Source organism: Haemaphysalis longicornis, unplaced genomic scaffold (assembly GCF_048455015.1).
Source record: "Haemaphysalis longicornis isolate Haplotype H1 unplaced genomic scaffold, Haemaphysalis longicornis Haplotype H1 scaffold_6, whole genome shotgun sequence".
Classification (NCBI taxonomy): Eukaryota; Metazoa; Arthropoda; class Arachnida; order Ixodida; family Ixodidae; genus Haemaphysalis; species Haemaphysalis longicornis.
In genome coordinates this window covers 22,314,819-22,335,563 of record NW_027526407.1, presented here as the reverse complement: position 1 = coordinate 22,335,563, position 20,745 = coordinate 22,314,819, and the positions used below count along the sequence as shown (strand labels likewise).

At 46.2% G+C, this 20,745-nt stretch overlaps 1 protein-coding gene across 1 annotated transcript in view; it reads left to right on the top strand.

Annotated features, from left to right (window-relative positions):
* LOC144142936 (uncharacterized) overlaps window positions 1–20,745 on the top strand; it is a 52,492-nt gene that overhangs the window by 136 nt on the left and 31,611 nt on the right. Inside the window, exon 1 of the mRNA XM_077674767.1 lies at window positions 1–499. This exon is cut by the window's left edge and continues 136 nt beyond it. Coding sequence (XP_077530893.1) covers window positions 1–499 — 499 coding nt within the window. The remainder of the gene's footprint in view (window positions 500–20,745) is intronic.

The window sequence follows — 20,745 nt, the reverse complement described above, 5'->3', positions numbered from 1 at the left end:
CCTTTGAGCGCATCAGCACGCACAACAAGTGGGACGACGCCATGAAATTAAACAACGTGGGCTTCTCTTTTACGCATCTCGCCGAACTTTGGTTCAATAACCATCGTCGAGAGATGAGTACCTGGGCCGAGTTCAAGGAAAGGTTTATGAAAGCTTTCGGGCGACCCGAAGTGCGCAAGCTTCAAGCAGAACAGCGTTTACGAGTACGGGCTCAGAAAACCGGAGAATACTTCATGAGCTACATAGAAGATGTAGTAGACCTTTGCAAGCGCGTGGACCCCAGCATGTTGGAAACTGAGAAGGTAAAACATATCCTTAAAGGTATCGACGACGACGCATTTCAGATGCTGCTTTCCAAGGATCCCCGGACCGTTAGCGACGTCATCAGACTCTGCCAAAGTTATGACGAGCTGCGCAAGCAAAGGGCCTTCACTCGGCGTCCACTCGGCCAAAATGAGCCGCTTGCGAGTTTAGCCGTTGACCTCGACGATCAATCTGTGTTGGTCCGTATAAAGGAGATTGTCCGCGAAGAGGTTGCTCGACAACTTTGCCATGCCGCTTCAAATACTACTCCGGAGCTGGGCCCTGTTCCTCAGTCTACTCTTCGGCATGTAGTTCAAGAACAGGTGGCGGAAGTGCTGCCTTCTTTTAGCCAGCAGACTCCCGTGGCTGCTCCGATTACTTTCGCCGACGTCGCGGGACGGCTTGCGCAGACGAGAACGCCGTTCCGACTCCCGGCTCCACCAAGACCTCTTCCTCAGGCGCGGGTTCCAACTCAATCCATGAATCCCTGGCGTACTCCGGACAACCGGCCGATTTGCTTTTCGTGTCACTACCCAGGACATGTCGCACGTTACTGTCGCCGCCGCGTACTGCCTGCCAACGGTCCTCCACCGGAATGCCGCTATCCATATTACGGACCCACATACGGTTCCCCCCCGACGCTGCCTTAAACCGCTTCGGACTCGTACTCGCCCTCGGCTTCCGACCGCCAGCCTTTCGGCGACCGTCGTTCTCAGTCCCCGCGCCACCGTTCGCTTTCGCCGATGCGTCGTCGTTCCACTCCTGCCACAGAGGAAAACTGACAGCCGCAGTTCCGGAGGCAAGAACTGCGTTGCCGTCAAAAAGTCCAAGCCCTCCACTGTCTCCCGCAAATGTTATTGACGTGTCAGTCGAAGGTGTCGCGACTGCTGCGCTGGTCGATACCGGAGCAGCAGTTTCCGTGATTCGAGCCGATCTCTGCCGCAAAATTCGTAAAGTTATGACGCCTCTCTCTGGACTATCCTTACGAACCGCCGACTCCCAACCCGTTCATGCCTTGGCTGCATGTACGGCTCGCGTTTCCGTCCAGGGCGTAGTGTACGTCATTGAATTCATCGTGCTTCCCAACTGCTCTCATGACGTCATTCTGGGATGGGACTTTTTGTCTCGGCACAACGCCCTTATTGACTGTGCGCGTGCCGAAGTTGAATTTTCTGTCCTACCAGACGACGCCTATGACGATACTTCTGCGTCATCCGCCGCTAAACTGGTCGCAGCCGCAGACACGACCATTCCTCCCCAGTCCGCCGTTGTAGTGCCGCTATGTTGTACTTCTTTTGGGGATGCAACTGCCATTTTCACGCCATCCGAGGTCTTCCTCCGCCGCAGGTGCATACCGCTGCCTTTCGCTGTGCTGAAAATTCATTCTGGCGAAACTAGCATGATTGTTACCAACCCGTCCGCAAGCCCGTGCTCCTTGCTACGGGGACAATGCCTTGGCGCTGTCGAGCTCGTGGATTCCTGTCGGGTCGTTGACGTCCCAGACAATACGCCTGATCATGACATTTCCGCTCTTACCCCTTCGACGACGACACAGCTTTCCAACGACGTGTTTCATGCTTCAATCGATCACGCTCTCGAGCCCGCGCAGAAATGTCAACTTCTGGAACTCCTGTGCCGTTTCCGTTCGTCGTTCGACTGCGCACAACCCTCGCTTGGCCGTACCTCTATCGTCACCCATTCCATCGACACTGGATCGCATGCGCCGCTGCGGCAGCGACCGTATAGGGTGTCTCCTAGCGAGCGTCAAGTGATCGATGAGCAAGTACGTGACATGCTCCAACGGGACATCATTCGCCCATCGAACAGCCCATGGGCCTCCCCCGTTGTTCTCGTAAAGAAGAAGGACGGCTCGATTAGATTTTGTATGGACTATCGGCGCCTAAACGGCATTACGCGCAAGGACGTCTATCCTCTACCACGCATTGATGATGCCCTCGATTGCTTACAAGGAGCTGAATTCTTTTCGTCCCTGGACTTACGCTCTGGATACTGGCAGGTGCCTGTAGCGGATGCTGATCGCCCGAAAACGGCCTTTGTAACCCCGGATGGCCTCTTTGAATTCAAGGTCATGCCGTTCGGGCTCTGTAATGCCCCTGCCACCTTCGAGCGAATGATGGACGGTGTGCTACGAGGTTTGAAGTGGAAGACGTGCCTGTGCTATCTAGACGATATCGTTGTGTTTTCCCCTGACTTTGGAACGCACCTTGCACGTCTCCAGCAAGTACTTACCTGTATCACCAACGCCCAGCTACAACTCAACCTTAAAAAGTGTCACTTTGCCGCGCGTCAGCTCACCATTTTGGGTCACGTCGTGTCTAAGGATGGAATACTCCCGGACAAGAGCAAGTTGCGTGCTGTGGCCGAATTCCCGAAGCCGACAACTATGAAGGCTTTACGGAGTTTCATCGGCCTCTGCTCTTACTTCCGCCGCTTCGTACGGAACTTCGCGTCGATCATATCCCCGCTTACACGGCTTCTCGCTGACGGCGTCGGTGATCTATCGGCCTGGTCGCCAGCGTGCGATGACGCATTTACGACCTTGCGGCGCCTCCTCACTTCACCGCCTATCCTTCGGCACTTCGATCCGGGCGCTCCCACGGAGATCCACACTGACGCCAGTGGAGTTGGCCTCGGCGCAGTGCTGGCACAACGGAAACCTGGGTTTAGCGAGTACGTTGTCGCATATGCGAGTCGCACGTTGACAAAGGCGGAATTCAACTACTCCGTGACGGAAAAGGAATGTCTGGCCATTGTATGGGCGCTGGGAAAGTTTCGACCCTATTTGTCCGGCCGACCTTTCGACGTCGTCACGGACCACCATGCGCTCTGCTGGCTGTCCTCCTTAAAAGATCCATGCGGGCGCCTCGGGCGATGGGCTCTTCGGCTTCAAGAGTTCGACATACGCGTCATTTATCGGTCGGGCCGTAAACATCACGACGCTGACGCTCTGTCCCGATCCCCGCTTCCTCCTGAGGTTGCCTGTGTTTTGACTGAGGACAGCATTCTTTCTGCTCTCTCCTTGGAAGATTTATGCACTGAGCAACGCAAGAATCCATGGATCTCTTCCATTATTTCCATCCTCTCTGGACCGTTCCCACACCAAGGATCCCGTGCCCTTCGCAGACAAGCTTCCCACTTCGCACTGCGCGACGGCCTTCTTTACCGCCGTAACTACCTCGATGAAGGACGCCAATGGCTTCTTGTTATCCCGCGCCATCGTCGTGCCGACATTTGTGCTTCCCTTCACTCCGACCCAACCTGCGGTCACGCGGGTGTCTTGAAGACGTACCATCGGGTCCGTTTGCGCTATTACTGGCGTGGCATGTACAACTTCGTTAGGAAGTACGTCCAGTCATGTGCCACGTGCCAGCGCCGCAAGTCTCCTCCCGCTACTTCAGTCGGTCCATTACAACCGTTACCATGTCCAGCGAAACCCTTCGACCGTGTTGGCATTGACCTCTATGGACCTCTGCCCTGTACGCCCGCTGGTAACCGGTGGATTATTGTCGGTATCGACCACCTGACGCGCTATGCCGAGACTGCTGCATTGCCAACGGCTGCAGCAGGAGACGTCGCTTCTTTTATTCTCAGTCACTTCATTTTGCGACATGGAGCGCCTCGCGAGCTCCTTAGTGATCGCGGACGCGTGTTCTTGTCCCAAGTTGTTGAAGCACTGCTCAAGGCATGCCGCGTCGTGCATCGCACAACTACTGCCTATCACCCACAAACAAACGGCTTGACAGAACGCTTCAATCGCACACTAGGGGATATGCTCGCCAAGTACGTCGCCGACGATCACCAGAACTGAAACCTCGTACTACCCTATGTCACCTACGCATATAATACCGCCACCCAAGCTGCAACGGGTTTCTCTCCCTATTTTCTGCTCTACGGACGTGAGCCCTCGTGCACTCTGGACACCATCCTACCCTACCGACCCGATCCTTCAGAGGGTACGCCCCTTTGTGATGCCACGAAACGCGCGGAAGACTGCCGACAACTGGCGCGACGTTTCACTGCCGAAGAACAGTGGAGACAAAAATATCGTCATGATGACGTTGCTGCAGACCCCACCTATTTACCTGGCTCCCTGGTGTGGCTTTGGGTGCCCTCTACTACACCGGGACTATCCAGCAAGCTACTGTCGAAATATCACGGGCCTTACCGCGTCATTGAACGGGTTTCCCCAGTCAATTACGTTGTAGAGCCTACGACCCCTTCTGCGGACCTCCGAAGGCGTGGTCGTGAAACCGTGCACGTGCAGCGTTTGAAGCCTTACCACGAACCGATCGTTTCTTCGGCGCCATGACGCAACAGCCAGGATGGCCCTCTCTTCTCCGGGGGGGTAATTGTAATGAGAAATTGGTGCAACCACTGGCCAACCCGCCCGTATGGCTGGTTCACGAATCATCGCCAGCAACGGCCGCGAGACAGAAGAAGCAGAAGACTAGTCTGCGCGACATAGCCTGGACTGCCCGTTTCTGTGACTGCGCTTCGCTACCAATAAACCCCCTTTCAATATATATATATATATATACATATATATATATGATGTCTTTAAGCTTAACAAAATGGCATATCCGTGTGTTATCAGCCTGCCAGTTGTACTAACGATAATAAACAGACTGATAAAATTAGGTATACAGGTTTTCCTTAAATTAAGCGCATAGATGTACGTGAAGACCGTGAGGTTATGCTCCCTCGGGGACACAACATGAAGCATGCATGTTGCGGTCAATGGTTTCATTGCCCAAAATTGATTAAGTAAATTTTTAGTGACCGCAGTAAGCAGACATGTTTCTATTGAAAGTTAGACGCAATGGTGTTTCTACGCAGTTTCATTTAGCATAATGCCCGTAGCGCATCCGAATTTCGAGATATCTTACTGAAGTTTAATTGCAGCTCGCATGGTTACGTGCGCAGGACAGCGAGGACACCCGCAAAGCTCCTCCTTTTTGTTCTGTGTTTCGTATGCGGTTCCGTGTATCGCAGGTTGCGATAACGTCAGCTAAGACTGAAAGGGTGCCAGTTTTCATTTTTGCCTATGCCTCCACACTGTCGTCAAACTAAACACCGTACAAAGCAGGCACGTTAAATTGAGGAGCCTTGCGCCGTTCCTCGCTGTCGTGCATGCGTAATCATGCGAACAGCCATTAAACTTCCCAGTGCGATATCTTGTTAGTACGGATGCGCTGGAAGAATTATGCAAAATGAAACTGCGTAGAAAATTAATCGCGTCTAACTTCTCAACACAAAGATGCCTGGTCATGGCAGCCATTAAATCGTTAATTAATCGATGTTAGTTAATTAAGGCACCGACATCAAAATTACCCCCTAAATCTGTGTACACCTGGAAGCATAATCTACCTTCAGAGGCACTCCCCACGCTTTTGTAAGCGCATAATTAAAAAGAAAACTTGTCGAAGTAACTTTGATCACTCCGTATATGCTAAGCTTAGCGGAGGAAATGGTGATGAATTGAGCTTGAGCCAATGAAAAACAACACTGCAGGGCTTAACGCAGCTGGGAAATGCGGTGCTTCTCATTACAGTAAAGAATATTGACTTTGTCTAGAAACAGGCTGTGATAAGCTCCTGTGCCGCTTCGACCATACCATGTCAGTAACTATCTTCGGCGATAGGTTTCGTGGTGATTACGCATCAGGTTTGCTTAAACCATCCGTCTGAGCCAAAAACAAGCTTCCTGTGCTCCACAGATATTCGTTTTTTGGTTTTTGGTATTTTTTCTATGGTATTTTTATCTAAAGTGACTTTTTTGATCTGTCACCATAGAAACCCTTCAAACCACTCACACTTCGGAATTAGAGAACCACCGCCCTTTTTGCTTTTTCTAGCGAGCCACAGATCGTAGCTATTCCTTTCTTATCTACTATCGTTGTTTGAAATATTTAAAGTGAATTTTTAATACACCATGTCTGTAATAACAAAATTGTTATGCAGCGTAATTTGCACAGCCCGGAAAAGATTTTTGATTTTGTAGTTACGCATCTCCACGAAGAAAATCATGACGAGTAGACGAAGCACTGTGGATCGTTCTTACCGTAAATCACCCGGTTGATTGCCCACTCGTTCATGTAAATGAGTGACAACGCGTGTGTACAGTATATACAATTACAATCCAGTCCAATCCGATACAATTCAATTTAATTTAATCCAATCCAATCCAATCGAAATCCAACCCAATTCAATCCAACCCAACCCAATGCTCCTCGCGCATGTGCAACACTGTGTACACGGACGCCAACGGACAAGACACGGATAAAGCGAAGTTCTAAGGAGCTTCGACCCTAAAAAAAGTTCCTGCACCGACATATCCGATTACTCCAACCCATTTCAATTTAGAGTTGAAGCGTAATTTCAGGAGCAAGTCACCTACAGAAGGTAAGCGAATAAGACGTTTTGAATTTCAATGAGATTTTATTTCTTTTTTCTTTTTTATAAAAAATAAGGTACCGGTGCCTTCAAAACTAACAAAACATAGTCTCCTAAATCTATAGGAATTTCCTCTTCCGGAAACTGCCTGGCTGCATTGGTGTTCGTTTAAAGAAGTCCTCCCTAATTGAAAAAGCTTCCTGTAAATCGGTAATGGCTGTCATGTATCCAGGAAGCAAACTATGTTCTGATATTCACAAATCCTTGTTCCAACTACTTATGGCGGCACCGGTACATAAAGGTTAACGAACGTGACAAACCATGTAAGTTTAAAGGAAGAATGCAAGTTTTCACGCAACCAGTCTGGTAGAAGCTAACGAATGAAGATGTACAGTCTTGAAAGTTCTCGCGGCTTCGGTGTATAGACAGGATGCGACGGATAGACGGGGTATAGCGCCGAATGGAAGACACGGAAAGCCAGGAGCAGCCAGGAAGCCAAGTGACTAGTGATGGCGGCCACAGAACGCACTGTGAATCTGGTGCAGCCTTCATATTGCCCTTCTCGGTCCACCGACGATTTAGTGATAGCATTTTTGATGAGAATAGTTCGTAGTGTTTTCGTAAGACCCAATTTTCTGTTTCAATAACGAAAAATGTGGAATAGACTACAGCCAGATCCAACGCATATTTAAAAATTTCCGCACCCCTATTGCTCAGTTGTACGTGTACAAAGGTACGTTGCTTCATAGAGAAATAAATGACGCAGCGATACTAACTTACGTTTGAAATCAAAGCATTGACAAGAACAAAGCCATTATATGCGTAATTTATTTGTGCCTTTTTCGAAAAACTTCTGGTCTGCAAAAAAAACTCTCTTTGTTAACGACCTGTTTCAAAATATTCGCGATCCAGTAAAACGCGGTTATTCGACCTCCAGTAAGCCGACCATACAACCATTTTCAGGTGTTTAAACAATCATCTCACGGGCTTCATCCTCAATGGCTTTCGTGTCGGTGGTATGTTCATACACTTCAGAAACCTTGGAAATTTCAAAATAATCAGTTTGTTTCCCAGAATTGTTTTGAAAGTACAAGCTCCTGGAAGCCAAAAAACACATTCAATATGTGTGGCTTTGCGGTTTACTTGTGCTAATTAGTTCTCGCATACAGGGTTATGTTTCTTGTTTCTTTATCTGTTTCAGTTCTCTCGTCGCATAAAGCCGTTTTGGATAGGGAAAACCATAATTGTATTTGATAGTTTTCTCTGGTCGGCGGATTATGGCTTCTACAAGTTGATATTGAGAAATCAAAACATCCGCGTGGTTTACGCTCCAGCGACCACACAAACGAGGATTTTTCTGCCAGCGCTCTCCTTCTTTCCCGAGCTTCGATGTGGTAGCTAGCGCCGCGCCTAGAACGTGGAGAGGAGGGGCGGTGCTGCCCTCCAAAATGTCCATGGCAGCACAGCCTCGCCGACAGCGTAGCTGGAATGGCACCAGGCAGGTATTCTAGAGGTCGTGGATTCAATCCGCACCAGTCGAGAACGTTTTTCTTCACTTTCTGCGGCCTTTCAAACATTTAACAGCCTTCGCCTACTTTGGCGTTCTTGCTGGCTGGCCCTTTCTTGCCAATATATATATATATATATATATATATATATATATATATATATATATATATATATATATATATATATATAGCGAATCAGAATAGGAAATGAGGGGCTCGTTTAAAATAACACAGAAATAAGGGTTGGCAGTCGAGAAAACCTCGGAAAGCAAAGGGGAGGATGTGGTAGATCATTGAAACAGATTAAGAATTTGGAAAGAAAGAAAGAAAGTGAAGAAAAAATGCCCGCCAGGTGGGAGTCCTCTCCCTGAAACGTTAGTAAACTTATTTTTATTTTCTAAGTCTTTCTCGTTTGTCTCTGTCTCTACTAACCTTATATATATATATATATATATATATATATATATATATATATATATTTATATATATATATATATATATATATATATATATATATATATATATATATATATATATATATATATAAAGGCGTGGGTTCGGTCCCCACTCTGGGCGCGTGTTTTTCTTTCTTTCTTTCTTCCGTATATTTAGAAAATGTTAACTTCATTAACCCTAGTAGAAAAAAGAGCCTAACCACACCCCTATGCCTCCTTTGGCGTTGCAGACTGCCGACTTATCTTTCTGTATTTCCTCAACGAGCCCCTCATTTCGCTACTATATATATATATATATATATATATATATATATCTGTGTGTGTGTGTGAGTGTGCGTGTCCATGCGTGCGGACGTGTGTGTGTGGATGGGTGGGTGTACAAGGGGCGCGTGCACGCGGATGCGTGTGTGTATCTGCGTAGTAAAAACTTCGCAGCTAAATACACTGAGCACTAACAAAGTGCAAAGCGACCTGGTCGCGGGCCCCTACACAGTACCATCACATCTGAGTCGGATCGTTTTGGGCCCTCAAGGGATTCAATGAGGGTAAATACAAATAAAACGTAACGAATCGTCTAGTGTAAGCACGGTCGGCAGCGACACAGGGACGTCTTTGCGGGCATATACGTATATTTTTTTTGCCAGTAGTGGTAACTCCCACAGGAAATAAAAACGAGTTATTTTCTATCCTGCGACCCGTCCCGAAGGCACTGTTTTATTGAATGGCGAAAGGAGCCAGGGCTTCGCAGAGGATTCACGTCTCCGGGATGACACGGACAACTTTTCCTCGATTGAATTTTTCTCTGTTGTTATTGCAATTTGTTTACCGGCACGGCGCTCTGCGCAGTTGATTACTTCTGTGCGCTCCGGCAGGGGGCTCCGCAGACTTTGGTTTCTTCGCCAAAGGACACCGACTTGATTCTCTGTTTTAGCTGACGTACTACATGGAAAGCCCTTTTACCCATTTTTATATCCTTCCTTTGCGCCGAGGCCATGGTAGGAGACGTTCTGCAGTAGAGGAAACCAGCACACCCTGGTTACTGGGAACGATGTGAGTTCTCTTAAGAGCTGCTGCTTCCTTTAAGTTCGCAACGCTGGTCAAGAGCAGCGAAGAAGTGTCCCAGCGAGATGCGACAAAAAAATCCTGTTTATGTGTTCCCCTAGAACCTCGGCTTATAGTGCTGAGGGATTCACAGGGCCATTTCGGTTGATAGCTGCCTACTCAAATAAATCCACGGGGTATTCCTGGAAGAGCTGAGACAATAGTTCTTAAGACGAAAACCGCCAGTCCCAAATATCGGTTTCGCAGTCTTCCAGTAACAACGTGGCGCGTACAAGTGTTTCTAGTAATTGTACTAACATTTACCAAACGCCCTGCAGTGACGTATATGGCACCACACAAAAAACTAACTCGCTAGTCTCGGGGCCTTGCGGAAACACGGCCGTATCAAATGACATTAGATCATCATAACTTTCGAAGCGAAAATAACAGCAGTGTCAGGAAGTGATTTTAAGGGACTCTGCAACACTTCCGATAAACCCTGTCACTCTTTCCTTGGCATCTGGAGGCACTGCGAAAACTATGGGTGTCTCCAGCACGGAGCGAGACTGAGTGATTTGCTCGTCTTAGCAGAACGAACCGCCTTGAGTTTTTGCTTTGCTTTTGTGGCTTTCTTTCCAAAGTGACTATCGAATACATTCATTGCTGAAACAGAAACGAAGCGGGCAATGGCTGCTACATTGCCGTAATGACGTAGCTGGAATGCTCGGAAAATGCCATGAATCAAGAAAGAGTGAAATGCCTTTTGAGCAGGTTTCTAAGTTATCTGATTGGCATAGAGCAGTAAACTTTTGCTGAGGTATTTCTTCACCCTGTCGTCTCAGTACTGGATGCGTTTGTCGACTACGTTCTGAGAGCATTTAGGATTTGGAACAAAGTTGAAACCAGGGTGGCAGGGTCCATTTAAAGTGAGTGTAAAGCTTAGATACCCGCTCTAAAAGTGCCTATTACAAAGATTCTTGTGGAGCGTAGTACGAAAAGGGCGGGTGGATGCTTTTAGGGGCGAAGCACCTTAGGACCTCGCTTTGTCCATGGCTTGGCGTCCGTTTACACAGTGTTGCGCATGAGCGAGGAGCTTTGGATTAGATTGGATTGGATTTAGATGGGATTGAACTGGATTGGACTCGATTCAATTGTTTAGGGGCGAAGCACCTTAGGACCTCGCTTTGTCCGGGGCTTGTCCCTTGGCGGCAGTGTACACAGTGTTGCGCATGAGCGAGGAGCTTTGGATTAGATTGGATTGGATTTGGATGGGATTGAACTGGATTGGACTCGATTCAATTGTTTAGGGGCGAAGCACCTTAGGACCTCGCTTTGTCCGGGGCTTGTCCCTTGGCGGCAGTGTACACAGTGTTGCGCATGCGCGAGGAGCATTGAATTGAATCGGATTGGAATAAGTTAAATTATATATGATTTGATCGCGGTGGAATTTTATATACTGTACACACGCGTTGTCGCTCATTTACATGCGCAAGTGTGCAATGCCACCGGCGATTTACGGTAAGATCGATCCCCAGTGCTTCGGCCACTCGTCTTGATTCATTTCGTGGAGATGCTTGAATTTTTTTTAATTACTGGCTTATGATGCAGCCCGCCAGGTGTAGAATAATTGAAAAGTGGCTGTGCTTCTGTGGCTACGAAGTACCGACCTTCCTCAACATGACAAAAAATAACTGCACCACTCACTGGACGGGCAGAAAAAGAAATATGCACAACTCTGCGATGTAGCATGTGTATGTCTTTATATTCTTCCTGTCCGTGCGCAGCCCCCTCCAAATATATCAGACCATAGAGGCAATCAGCTTTTCTTGGTAATCCCTCGTTGTTTCCAGGAATCATATGGGAAATCTTATTGATCCAACCCCCATTATAAGCATCATTCTTTTGCGGGATAGCAGCCAGGGCAAAAGTTACGGAACTGCCCAGAAACGCTGCTACGGCCCTAATTGGCCAGTGCGATTGATTTTATCTAGCAAAGTGTGATAGGATAAAACTAGTTCTGCAGTAATAGAATTACTAAGTGTGCTTATTGTCACTGCTTTATTTATTTTCTCGGTAGGGCAAAATAGCAAAGTAACCGAAGGAAAAACATATTGACAGGTTACAACTCTTTGCAGAACAGTAACTTATGCTACATACTCGCCGCGGTGGCTGAGTGCCTAAGGCGTTGATCGATTAATTTATTCTAGTGTTTAACTCGCGGACGCAACGCAGGCGATGAGGCGCGCCGTAGTGGAGGGCCCCTGTTTAATTTCGCCCAGCTGTGGACATTTAACGTGCGCCGAAAGCTCTTACAAATGGGCGTTTTTGCTTTTCGCCTCGATTAGATCAGTGGCTAAGGCGTTGTGCTGCTGAGAACGAGGTCACGGGTTCGCTTCCCGGCCGTAACGGCCGCTTTTCTGATAGAGACGAAAAGCAAAAACGCCCTTGTGTACGACATTTCGGTGCACTTTAAATATCCCCAGGGGGTCAAAATTAATCCGGAGCCCTCCACTACGGCGCGCCTCATCGCCTGAGTTACGTCGGCGCGTTATGCCCCACAATCAATCAATGAATCAACTTGTGCTACCTGGTACATTAGGACAAGGAAACGCTGTGATTGAAAACGTTTAAGAAAAGAAGGGAATAAGACAGACCGAATGATTTGTCTGTCGAGTTCTTGTTTCTCTTGAGCTACGGTTGCACGTGCAGGTTTTTATTTCCCCCAACAGGCCAAAGTGCCATCCTTTCTATAATAAATTCATTCATTCATTCATTCATTTCACAACGCCTGGACATGCGCCGAGCAAACAGCTGAAATGGCACTTTTGCGGATTTAGTTATAGGCCTACACTTACAGTGTATAAGTAAGAACAAATATATGTGTATAATGGTGTCTTCACCATGGCATCAACCGTAAAGAGTGCGATACTTCCCGTTGCAACGTATGCTGAGGTTTTTTTTTTCTATTACAGCTGACATGTAATCTCTTTTATCAAAAATTCTTTCTGACCGCAAACTCTTTCTTATGTGGCTGATGTGTATTACAATTACCGGAAGTATGAGATAGAGCCATGTATATTTACCTTATATATTGGTGTTCTACTGTGGTGCTAACATGCGAGAATTTTCATGTTGGGACGAATACGAGTGGACACAACGCGGTACATGACTGGGATTTGATATTGTATAAATGTTTATAAAAATGAACAAAACAAGTTTATACAATTGCGCAATGGTCATTGGACTTGCATTTATAGTTACCGACAGTTCATCTGCAAGGTGTTTAGATAAGCGACATATTCAACCGTTTACGTGCTGGTTATATTCGGATTGCACTGCAGCATGTTTGACACTTTTTAAATCATCGTTGGTTTAAATACTCGGGTTGAGTATGATGCTAAACTTGGCCTTGAAAAATTGTTTGTGCTGAAGCGATCCATGAAAAAGAAATTAGGCGCAAAATTATAAGAGCTGGGCTGCATTTGAATCACTATCCTGAACCTTCTGGTAGTAACCTGCTTCTGAGAGCCCAAAAGCTGGTCTATAACCACTATGTATATTTCAAGTCACGACGTCTGGAGTGTCATTAGGCACCTTCTGAGAAAACAGATTATCTCGACGGGCCACGACATTAAGCACGTTAACGGTAACAATAGAACATAAGAAAGTCAAAGGTAAATGAGAGAAAATTCCGTGGTAAAATACGCTGAAGCCCTAATTAGGCTACAGAAGTTGGCTTGGGAATGCCAAAGAGGGTAGTGAAGGGGATGATGTGAAGAGGATGAAGGGCAAACGCAAAACCATACAGTTGCCATAATGAATACCAGAGAATGATTAGGTAGATCGACATCCCCAATTCGAAGGTGGGAACAGAACAAATAATATTGGTGGGAAGAAATTCAGTTAAGAAATTCATGATAGAAGTGGATGCAAACCTTCGTGGGAGGCCTTCAACAAGCACTGCTCGTAGACGGGGCACTTCTTCGGATGATTATTGTTAATATAGTTGTGGGTTGTGCAAGAATGCTGGAGGCTTTGGCGGTGTTTTTGAACGAAACAGACAGAGGTGTGCATGCACACAAAACCAACGAACTAAATACACGACCCCACTATATCATTCTTGCTTGATTATGAAAACAAGGATAGAAGTATTACGCAATTTGGTCATTTGCAGACAACAGGATCGCATTGAAATTGTTACGTACTTATTACAAAGTAAGGCACGAGCTAGTACATGTTACGTTGCGGCAAATTTCCACGGATTCTGGACGAGACGAATGCTAGGAATACATGAATAAACACACTGGTCATAGAATAGGAGGTAGCAGTGCACTGGCTGCACCAGCCGGCTTCAGACGGGACGCCTCAAACATTGTCCTATCATTGTACATAGTCCCATCCCATCAGTTGGGATAATCCCATGACATCCCGTGCCAAAATCGATTTCAATCCGTCCAGTAGATATTGCGTTGGGAAAGAATACTTCGGCCCATGATTGAATTGGTGCAATCATCGCTATGATGTTCCGATGTTGTAGCTAAGGTATTTAGAAATAAATAAAGGCGACCACAAGACTGTGCCTTCTTTAAAATCTTCTGAACTCGTTTTGAAATGTTTTGCACCTATTTTGTATTCGCTTGCAAATATTTCATTCGGCTTGGTAGTTTTGTTTTTCATTCCTACATCGTCTCAAACGTTTTATTATAGCGCAGAAATAAAGCTTACACCTTACAAAGTTGGAGACGTCTTCGCGCTGCGGCATGTTCTGCTCACACTATTCGCAGTTTTCCATAAGAAGCCATCAAGATGCGGTCGTGCTCCGGGCAGGCGTGCGTCTTGTACAGCTTCGGCGGCTCGTGAAACTGTGCTCCTGGAAGAACACTCACCGCAGCATCTCGGGAAAATCCCAACATTTAAATTTGCACTTGACATGTGCACGGTCACGAACGTTTCTAGAGGTACTCGCAGTTCTTTATGCCAGAGCGGACACACTCAGAACCACTAGTATGGCGGCTTGCATTGTAACTATAGGTACATCCACGCTACGTTTAAATGGAAACATGCCGGAAATACCATGTAAATACCCATTGTAGCGCGACGAGGTAATTAAGGATCACGTGAACTGGGCGGAAAGACGGTTTTAAATCTGCTTGTCCTTTCCTTCTCTGTGTAAGCAGAAAAGGTTCACGAACGGCAATTACTCAACGCAGCAACACGAGTGGTCATTCCTTGCGCTCTGTATTAGCGCTAGTATTCCTTATTGAACGCAGAGTCTACTCGGGGCCATGTAGTTGCCTGGCCGGACAGATTTCAGGTTTTTTTCCTGGGAGGTCGTGTCGACCACAAGTTTAAAGTGTATGGCGTCCAAACAATGTGTGACCGTTACTCCGGATGACGTTTGGTAAAGATGTTTCAAGCAGACACGGAAATTCGCCCCAAAGAACGCTCCAACAACCGTTTAGTAAACGCTAGTCCGGTATCGGCCTTCCGCTGGGAAATTGCCAGCGTCACAGTGGCCTCACCAAACTTTGCAATGGTTTAAAGAAGGGACAACTTGGCTTGTGCAAATTGAATTTGCAGCATCTTGATGCTAGCGCACTTGCACACAGACGTTAAGAAAAGAGACGACAAACCACAGCGCTGACTGAAAACTGCGTTTTTTATTAGAGCAGACACACACGTAAATACTGCAACTTAAATTCGTGTGACCACACATCATACTTAAGTGAGAATCCATCGAGGCATTATCCATCATGTTACTCAAACGTGGCTTAGTACGTTTCACAGTGCAAGTGCGAGCCGGCGTTCCAGGAAACAATGATACTACCTGTGCACAGGGGCAAGTTTCCCCGCGACATTATCGAGGCATATAGTCTAAAAAAAGGGTGTGGTGCTTAAGTGTGCGTACGATTCGTTCACATGAACGTGAGTTTGAATTTTTAAATCACTCTCTCGTGTAACTATAAAACGCGCGCCTTCATCCGCACAGGTGGTTCTTGCCTGTCATGTTTTGGAAATAATGCGATCGATTGTGTAGTATGTATTATGTGTGGTCACATGGGTTTAGGTTGCAGTATTTATATGTTCGTCTGTTCTCATAAAAAAACGTTTCCAGTGAGCGCTGCGGTTTCACGTCGCGTCTCTTTTTTAATGTCCGTGTGCAAGTTTGCTGCCATCAAGATATTCCAAATGTGCAGCGGTTCGGAAGTTCGGATGATGGTCGTGGCGCGCGCGGCAGGAAACAATGCAAAGAAAACACGTGCAGCATGCGCAAACATTGCGCCGCCAATGTTACAAAAAATCCATAGTCAACAATGAACGACGCTATTGGTCACTGTTCATTGCATCCGAAAACACCATGTACAGTAGTACAGGATAAGCGGGCACATAAGAATTCCTGAGGAGAGCCGCATGCATCAGACCCCTTCGGGAAGCATTGCCGAATATATCATTGTATTAACGTGACTTTATTAATTTGCGCATCGACATCTTGGTCAAAAACTTCGATGCAACGCGTGACAATGTACTTTGAATGAGCTCAGAGCCACGGGGTTTTCGGCCGAGGAGATGTTTTCTCCCCATAGCAGTCCGCATATTTATGAGCCTAAACTGAATAAATTTGGATAAGCTTGCCGGGCGCATGCAATTTGCACAGAAACAAAGAACATGCAAGGCATGGCAACACTAACATGTCAAAATGTGCTGCATGGCATCTTCAGATATATTCGACAGGCTGCCAGCACGTGAATTTATCAACTGCCCTTAGTATAATCTCAGCAGTAAAGAAGGAGACAACGAGTAAAGGTAATGAAAGTACTTCACAACCTGCGTGCTTATTTGTATGCTCGATACGTTGAACCTAGATGTCCATAGGGAGAAGTTGCCATCGAGAGTTTTGTCTTCTATGTTACTCTGTCATACGAGCGTCGTCGTCATATTCTAACGCAGTTCTAAACCAGAGGGGGAATGAATAAATATCGATAGAAATCTCACTCTTTGATGTACGGGACAAAGTATGGAGTACGGGATTGTTAAGAAACACCTCCCAGCCTATTATCCGGAATTGTAAGGTGACTCGCTGGTTCTCAAAGCCCAATGAAGTTGGCGCAGAAGGGCGCTGCAGCTTTTTATCAGCAATGCTGTTTACGCTAGTGGTTAGGCCGGTAAACGATGCATGCAGAAAGACGTGACAGAGCGATGACTTCATCCCGCACGCCGGCACAGCTTGACCGTAGCGCTGTATCGCCCCGCCCTACGGGGGCCGCGCATGAGCTAATCCGTGACGTCAGCACGGGTGCATAAATGCAGCTCCACTCGTCCGCTGCGGCGACAGAACATCCGGGTCTCCCACGAAGGTTGAGGTGGAGCGAAAGAATAGCGTCATTCCCAAAGAAATAGAAGCCAGTGCAAAATCCGTTGCACCGCTACATGAGAACAAATGCGACGAGTTTGGTGTAAACCCCATATCTTGTGGACATTGCCATTACGTGTATATTGGCGAGTCGGGAAATTTTGCGAAGCGCCTGCAGCAACGTCGAAATGATGTAAACAAGAACCACGTGTCGACAAGCGCCCTTGCCGAGCACTGCGATACCACATCGCACACAATCAACTGGTCTGCTGCACGTGGCCTCGCAAAATAAAGGAATGCTACCTCGCGGCTGCCACTGGAATCACGTCACAAACACACAACAGAACACACGCTCAATTGAAATGCCGGAAATCTGCCGCCAACCTACGCAAGTTTCCTCCGCGGCGTTGTAAAACGTACTTAAGGAGATTATTTCCCTTCAAGATTTTATTGTGACCAAGGCTTCCGTGTGGAAGCGGAAACGGTAATTTCTTTTGAACTCGAAGTAACTTGTGGTCGGCGTCCTGGTCTTCCTTCTTCAACACGCCAATATCACGCCAGTGAAGTTGCGGCGAAATATCAGTGGCTTGCCGAAGACTGTTTACTTTATTACAACTGTTACATTTGGAACTTTTCCGAAATCCGCATTATTTGGAAATGCAGGGCGTTACACGGTTCCCCATTTTCTGATGTTATTTGATATTTTTCTTTTTCTTTTGTTTTTCAAAATTTCGTTCGACAAATTAAGTCCATTTCGCTATTGTAACACACAGGTGGAACTTTTTTGAAATCTCCGTTATTGTAGAAAAGCCTTGCGTTATACTTTTTGACATTTGCCGTAATTTTTTTATATTTTTCTTATATTTTTAGCTTTTCGAAATTTCGTGCGACCAGTTATCTCCATTTAAGCTATTATAACGATTCAGGTGGAAAGTTCGCGAAATCCGCATTATTGCGTAAATGCAGGGTGTTACACATTTCGGCATTTTCCGGAATTTTTAAAACATTTTTTTCAATTTTCAGCTTTTCAAAACTTCGCGCGACCAGTTATCTCGATTTACGTTATTATAGCGATTACAGGTGGAACTCCCGCGATATCTGCATTTTTGTGGAAATGCAGGGCGTTACAAGGTTCTGGCTGTAAGGCCACTCGGCAAAGATTGCCACGCATTAAAAGGGTGATAGTAAATACCCCCCTTTTCTTTCTTGCTCACATGTCATGTTCTTCCTCTCCCCGCTTGCTCTCGCAGGATAAAAACGCAAGAAGGTTGGTCAAGTCAATTATATTTATCGTGTTCTACTGCTCCACCCGCGTTCCACGCGTATTCTGCTGGAGAGTTTCGTTTCTGTTTCTGTTTGACTTCTTCAAATGCCACCAGATGGAATAGTGTCACGGGCAACGAAATTTTATATTTTTATGGGCGTATTTTTAATTTCATCAAGGAGCCAGGTATTTTAATTACAGGAACCTTGCAAATGTCACTTACGTATCGATCTTTAGCTCAAAATACGCCTGAGGTTTTTTTTTTTTGCTCAATAATGTTCACAAGTACCAACAGTGCCACCATATTTAGAAGTTTATGAACGCTATGCCTATAAAAGCGTCTACTTCGACACCTCTTGCCACTTTGCTCGGGCGGTTGAATCAAAGGGACAGACAGGCCGAAATTGCCACCTTCCATCAACCCCAGAAGACAATATTTAAAAACAACGTCCAACAAATTTTGTCGGTTATAATTGCAATTTTCCTTAGCAATTTCCCACACGCACCAAAGCACAAACACGCAATCACATGATATGGTTCGAACTTATACGTTCTATACGTTTGTGTCTTGTGAACTTTCCGGCACATCACAGTTTTTTGGATGGGATTAGCCTGAAGTTCCCGTAAAACAAAAAATATCAACACAGATCAAACTTATTGTAAATGAAAGCTTGCTATGGGTTTCGTTTTAGATTGAAGCTTTGACCAATCATTTTCCACAGCCATAGAAACTACCATCTCTTAAGTACTTGGGCAGTAACCTTGACGGGGAAAAACACAAAATTATTCAGCATTCTACAACATAGTTTTACATTGTTCTTTTTTAGGTAGACTATTTTCTGTGTATGAAACAGCACTTCTGCAGTGATTTTCTTAGGTTCCTGAGTGGTTGACCTTTTTAGCGGGAATCTGGTGATGTGAGGTGCTCTGCATAACCTGCCAAAATAATGTTGTCGAGCTCCCAAGGCTACCTCCTAAGACATACAAATAGCCGATGGCGGTACATACCTCAGCCAGGCAGGTAGAAGTGTTAACAACACGGTGAGGGAGAACTTATTTGCGTGTCAGCAGATTACCGCAACTGAGACTTGGCCACCGCATAGTGCAAGGTGCAAATATGACATTTCTTTGATAAAAACTCAGTTTATTTGTGCTTAAATATACAAAATTGTTGAAGGATTTGTAAAACCTTCCTGTGATCCTAGAGGGGGAAGCAGAATGTGTATGGGTCCTACCACCGGTGATATACCGTTTTTAGACAAGCATTTTAGGCGTAGCACGAGTAACCGGCAAGATACTTCAAAAGCACCATGCGCTTGCAACGCTTGAGTTGTTAGTTTTTCTATAATTAAATCTTTTCTTTATTTGGGGTCATTGCCGCATAACTATAATCGTAGGACAAAACTGGTTGGCAGTAGCGCCATTGTGACGTTCTTGTGTATGCCATTTCTCAATTTGTTTTCTTACATGGTTAAAGGCAACCCACGTAAAGACGACATCGTCTGGCTATTATTGTAAAGAAAAGTGCTTACTCGCACATCCCAGACGTGATTCCTCGTGTGTTGTGCTCCAACCACCGCGACGATTCTCAAGGGAATGAAGGTGGATGGCCTCGCGCGTTGAAAGAACGCTTTGTCCCTCGGGACAGTTAAAAGCTCGTAATATCACTCATGCGTACTTCCTTCGCTTAAGGGCAGAACACTTTAGGAGCTCGGCTTGTTGTCGTAGCTTGTCAGCAGTCACACTATGTAGCCACCGCAGTCACAAGGCGCCACTAGCCCAGACAGAGTTTTACGGCATCGTGAACCAGAACAGAGGCTTCGAAAAGATACCCGCTTGTCCCGCGATTTAGCCTTCAGGGCGAAAGTTAAGAGGACACTTCAACAAGAGGTTTATACAAGCAGAGCCGTTGTAAACTCCTGCAACTGCTGTCGCCTATTGTACATGCACTCATTATTTAGCGCAAAGAAAACTGCAGGCACACTTGAGGAAAAACATCATTAGGCGGCACTACCCGCGCCAATTAAGTTAGGAAAGCAAACTGGGTTGGGTCTTACGTGAGTAAGCAAAAAAAACGGGCCATTTCTGCTAGGGGAAACCCGGGGAGGGGCAAAGCATGCAATGTATATGTGTATTCTTAGCGCCTTTGCGTTTTGGATTGATTCAGTTTTTTAAAGCTTCACACGCCGACACAAAACAGGCGATGTATTCCCGAAGTTGCAAGAAAAACGACGAATGAAAATTTCAAAGACATTGTAGTTGCATGAAGCAACCTGCAAGAATTTGGGACTTCATTGTTTACTGCTAAAATTTTCTCGATTGCTTTAATATAGCGTTTAACGCACCGAAGCCACACCTGGAATATCAGGCGCGCCGTAGTGAAGGCTGCGGATTAATTTTGATCACGTGG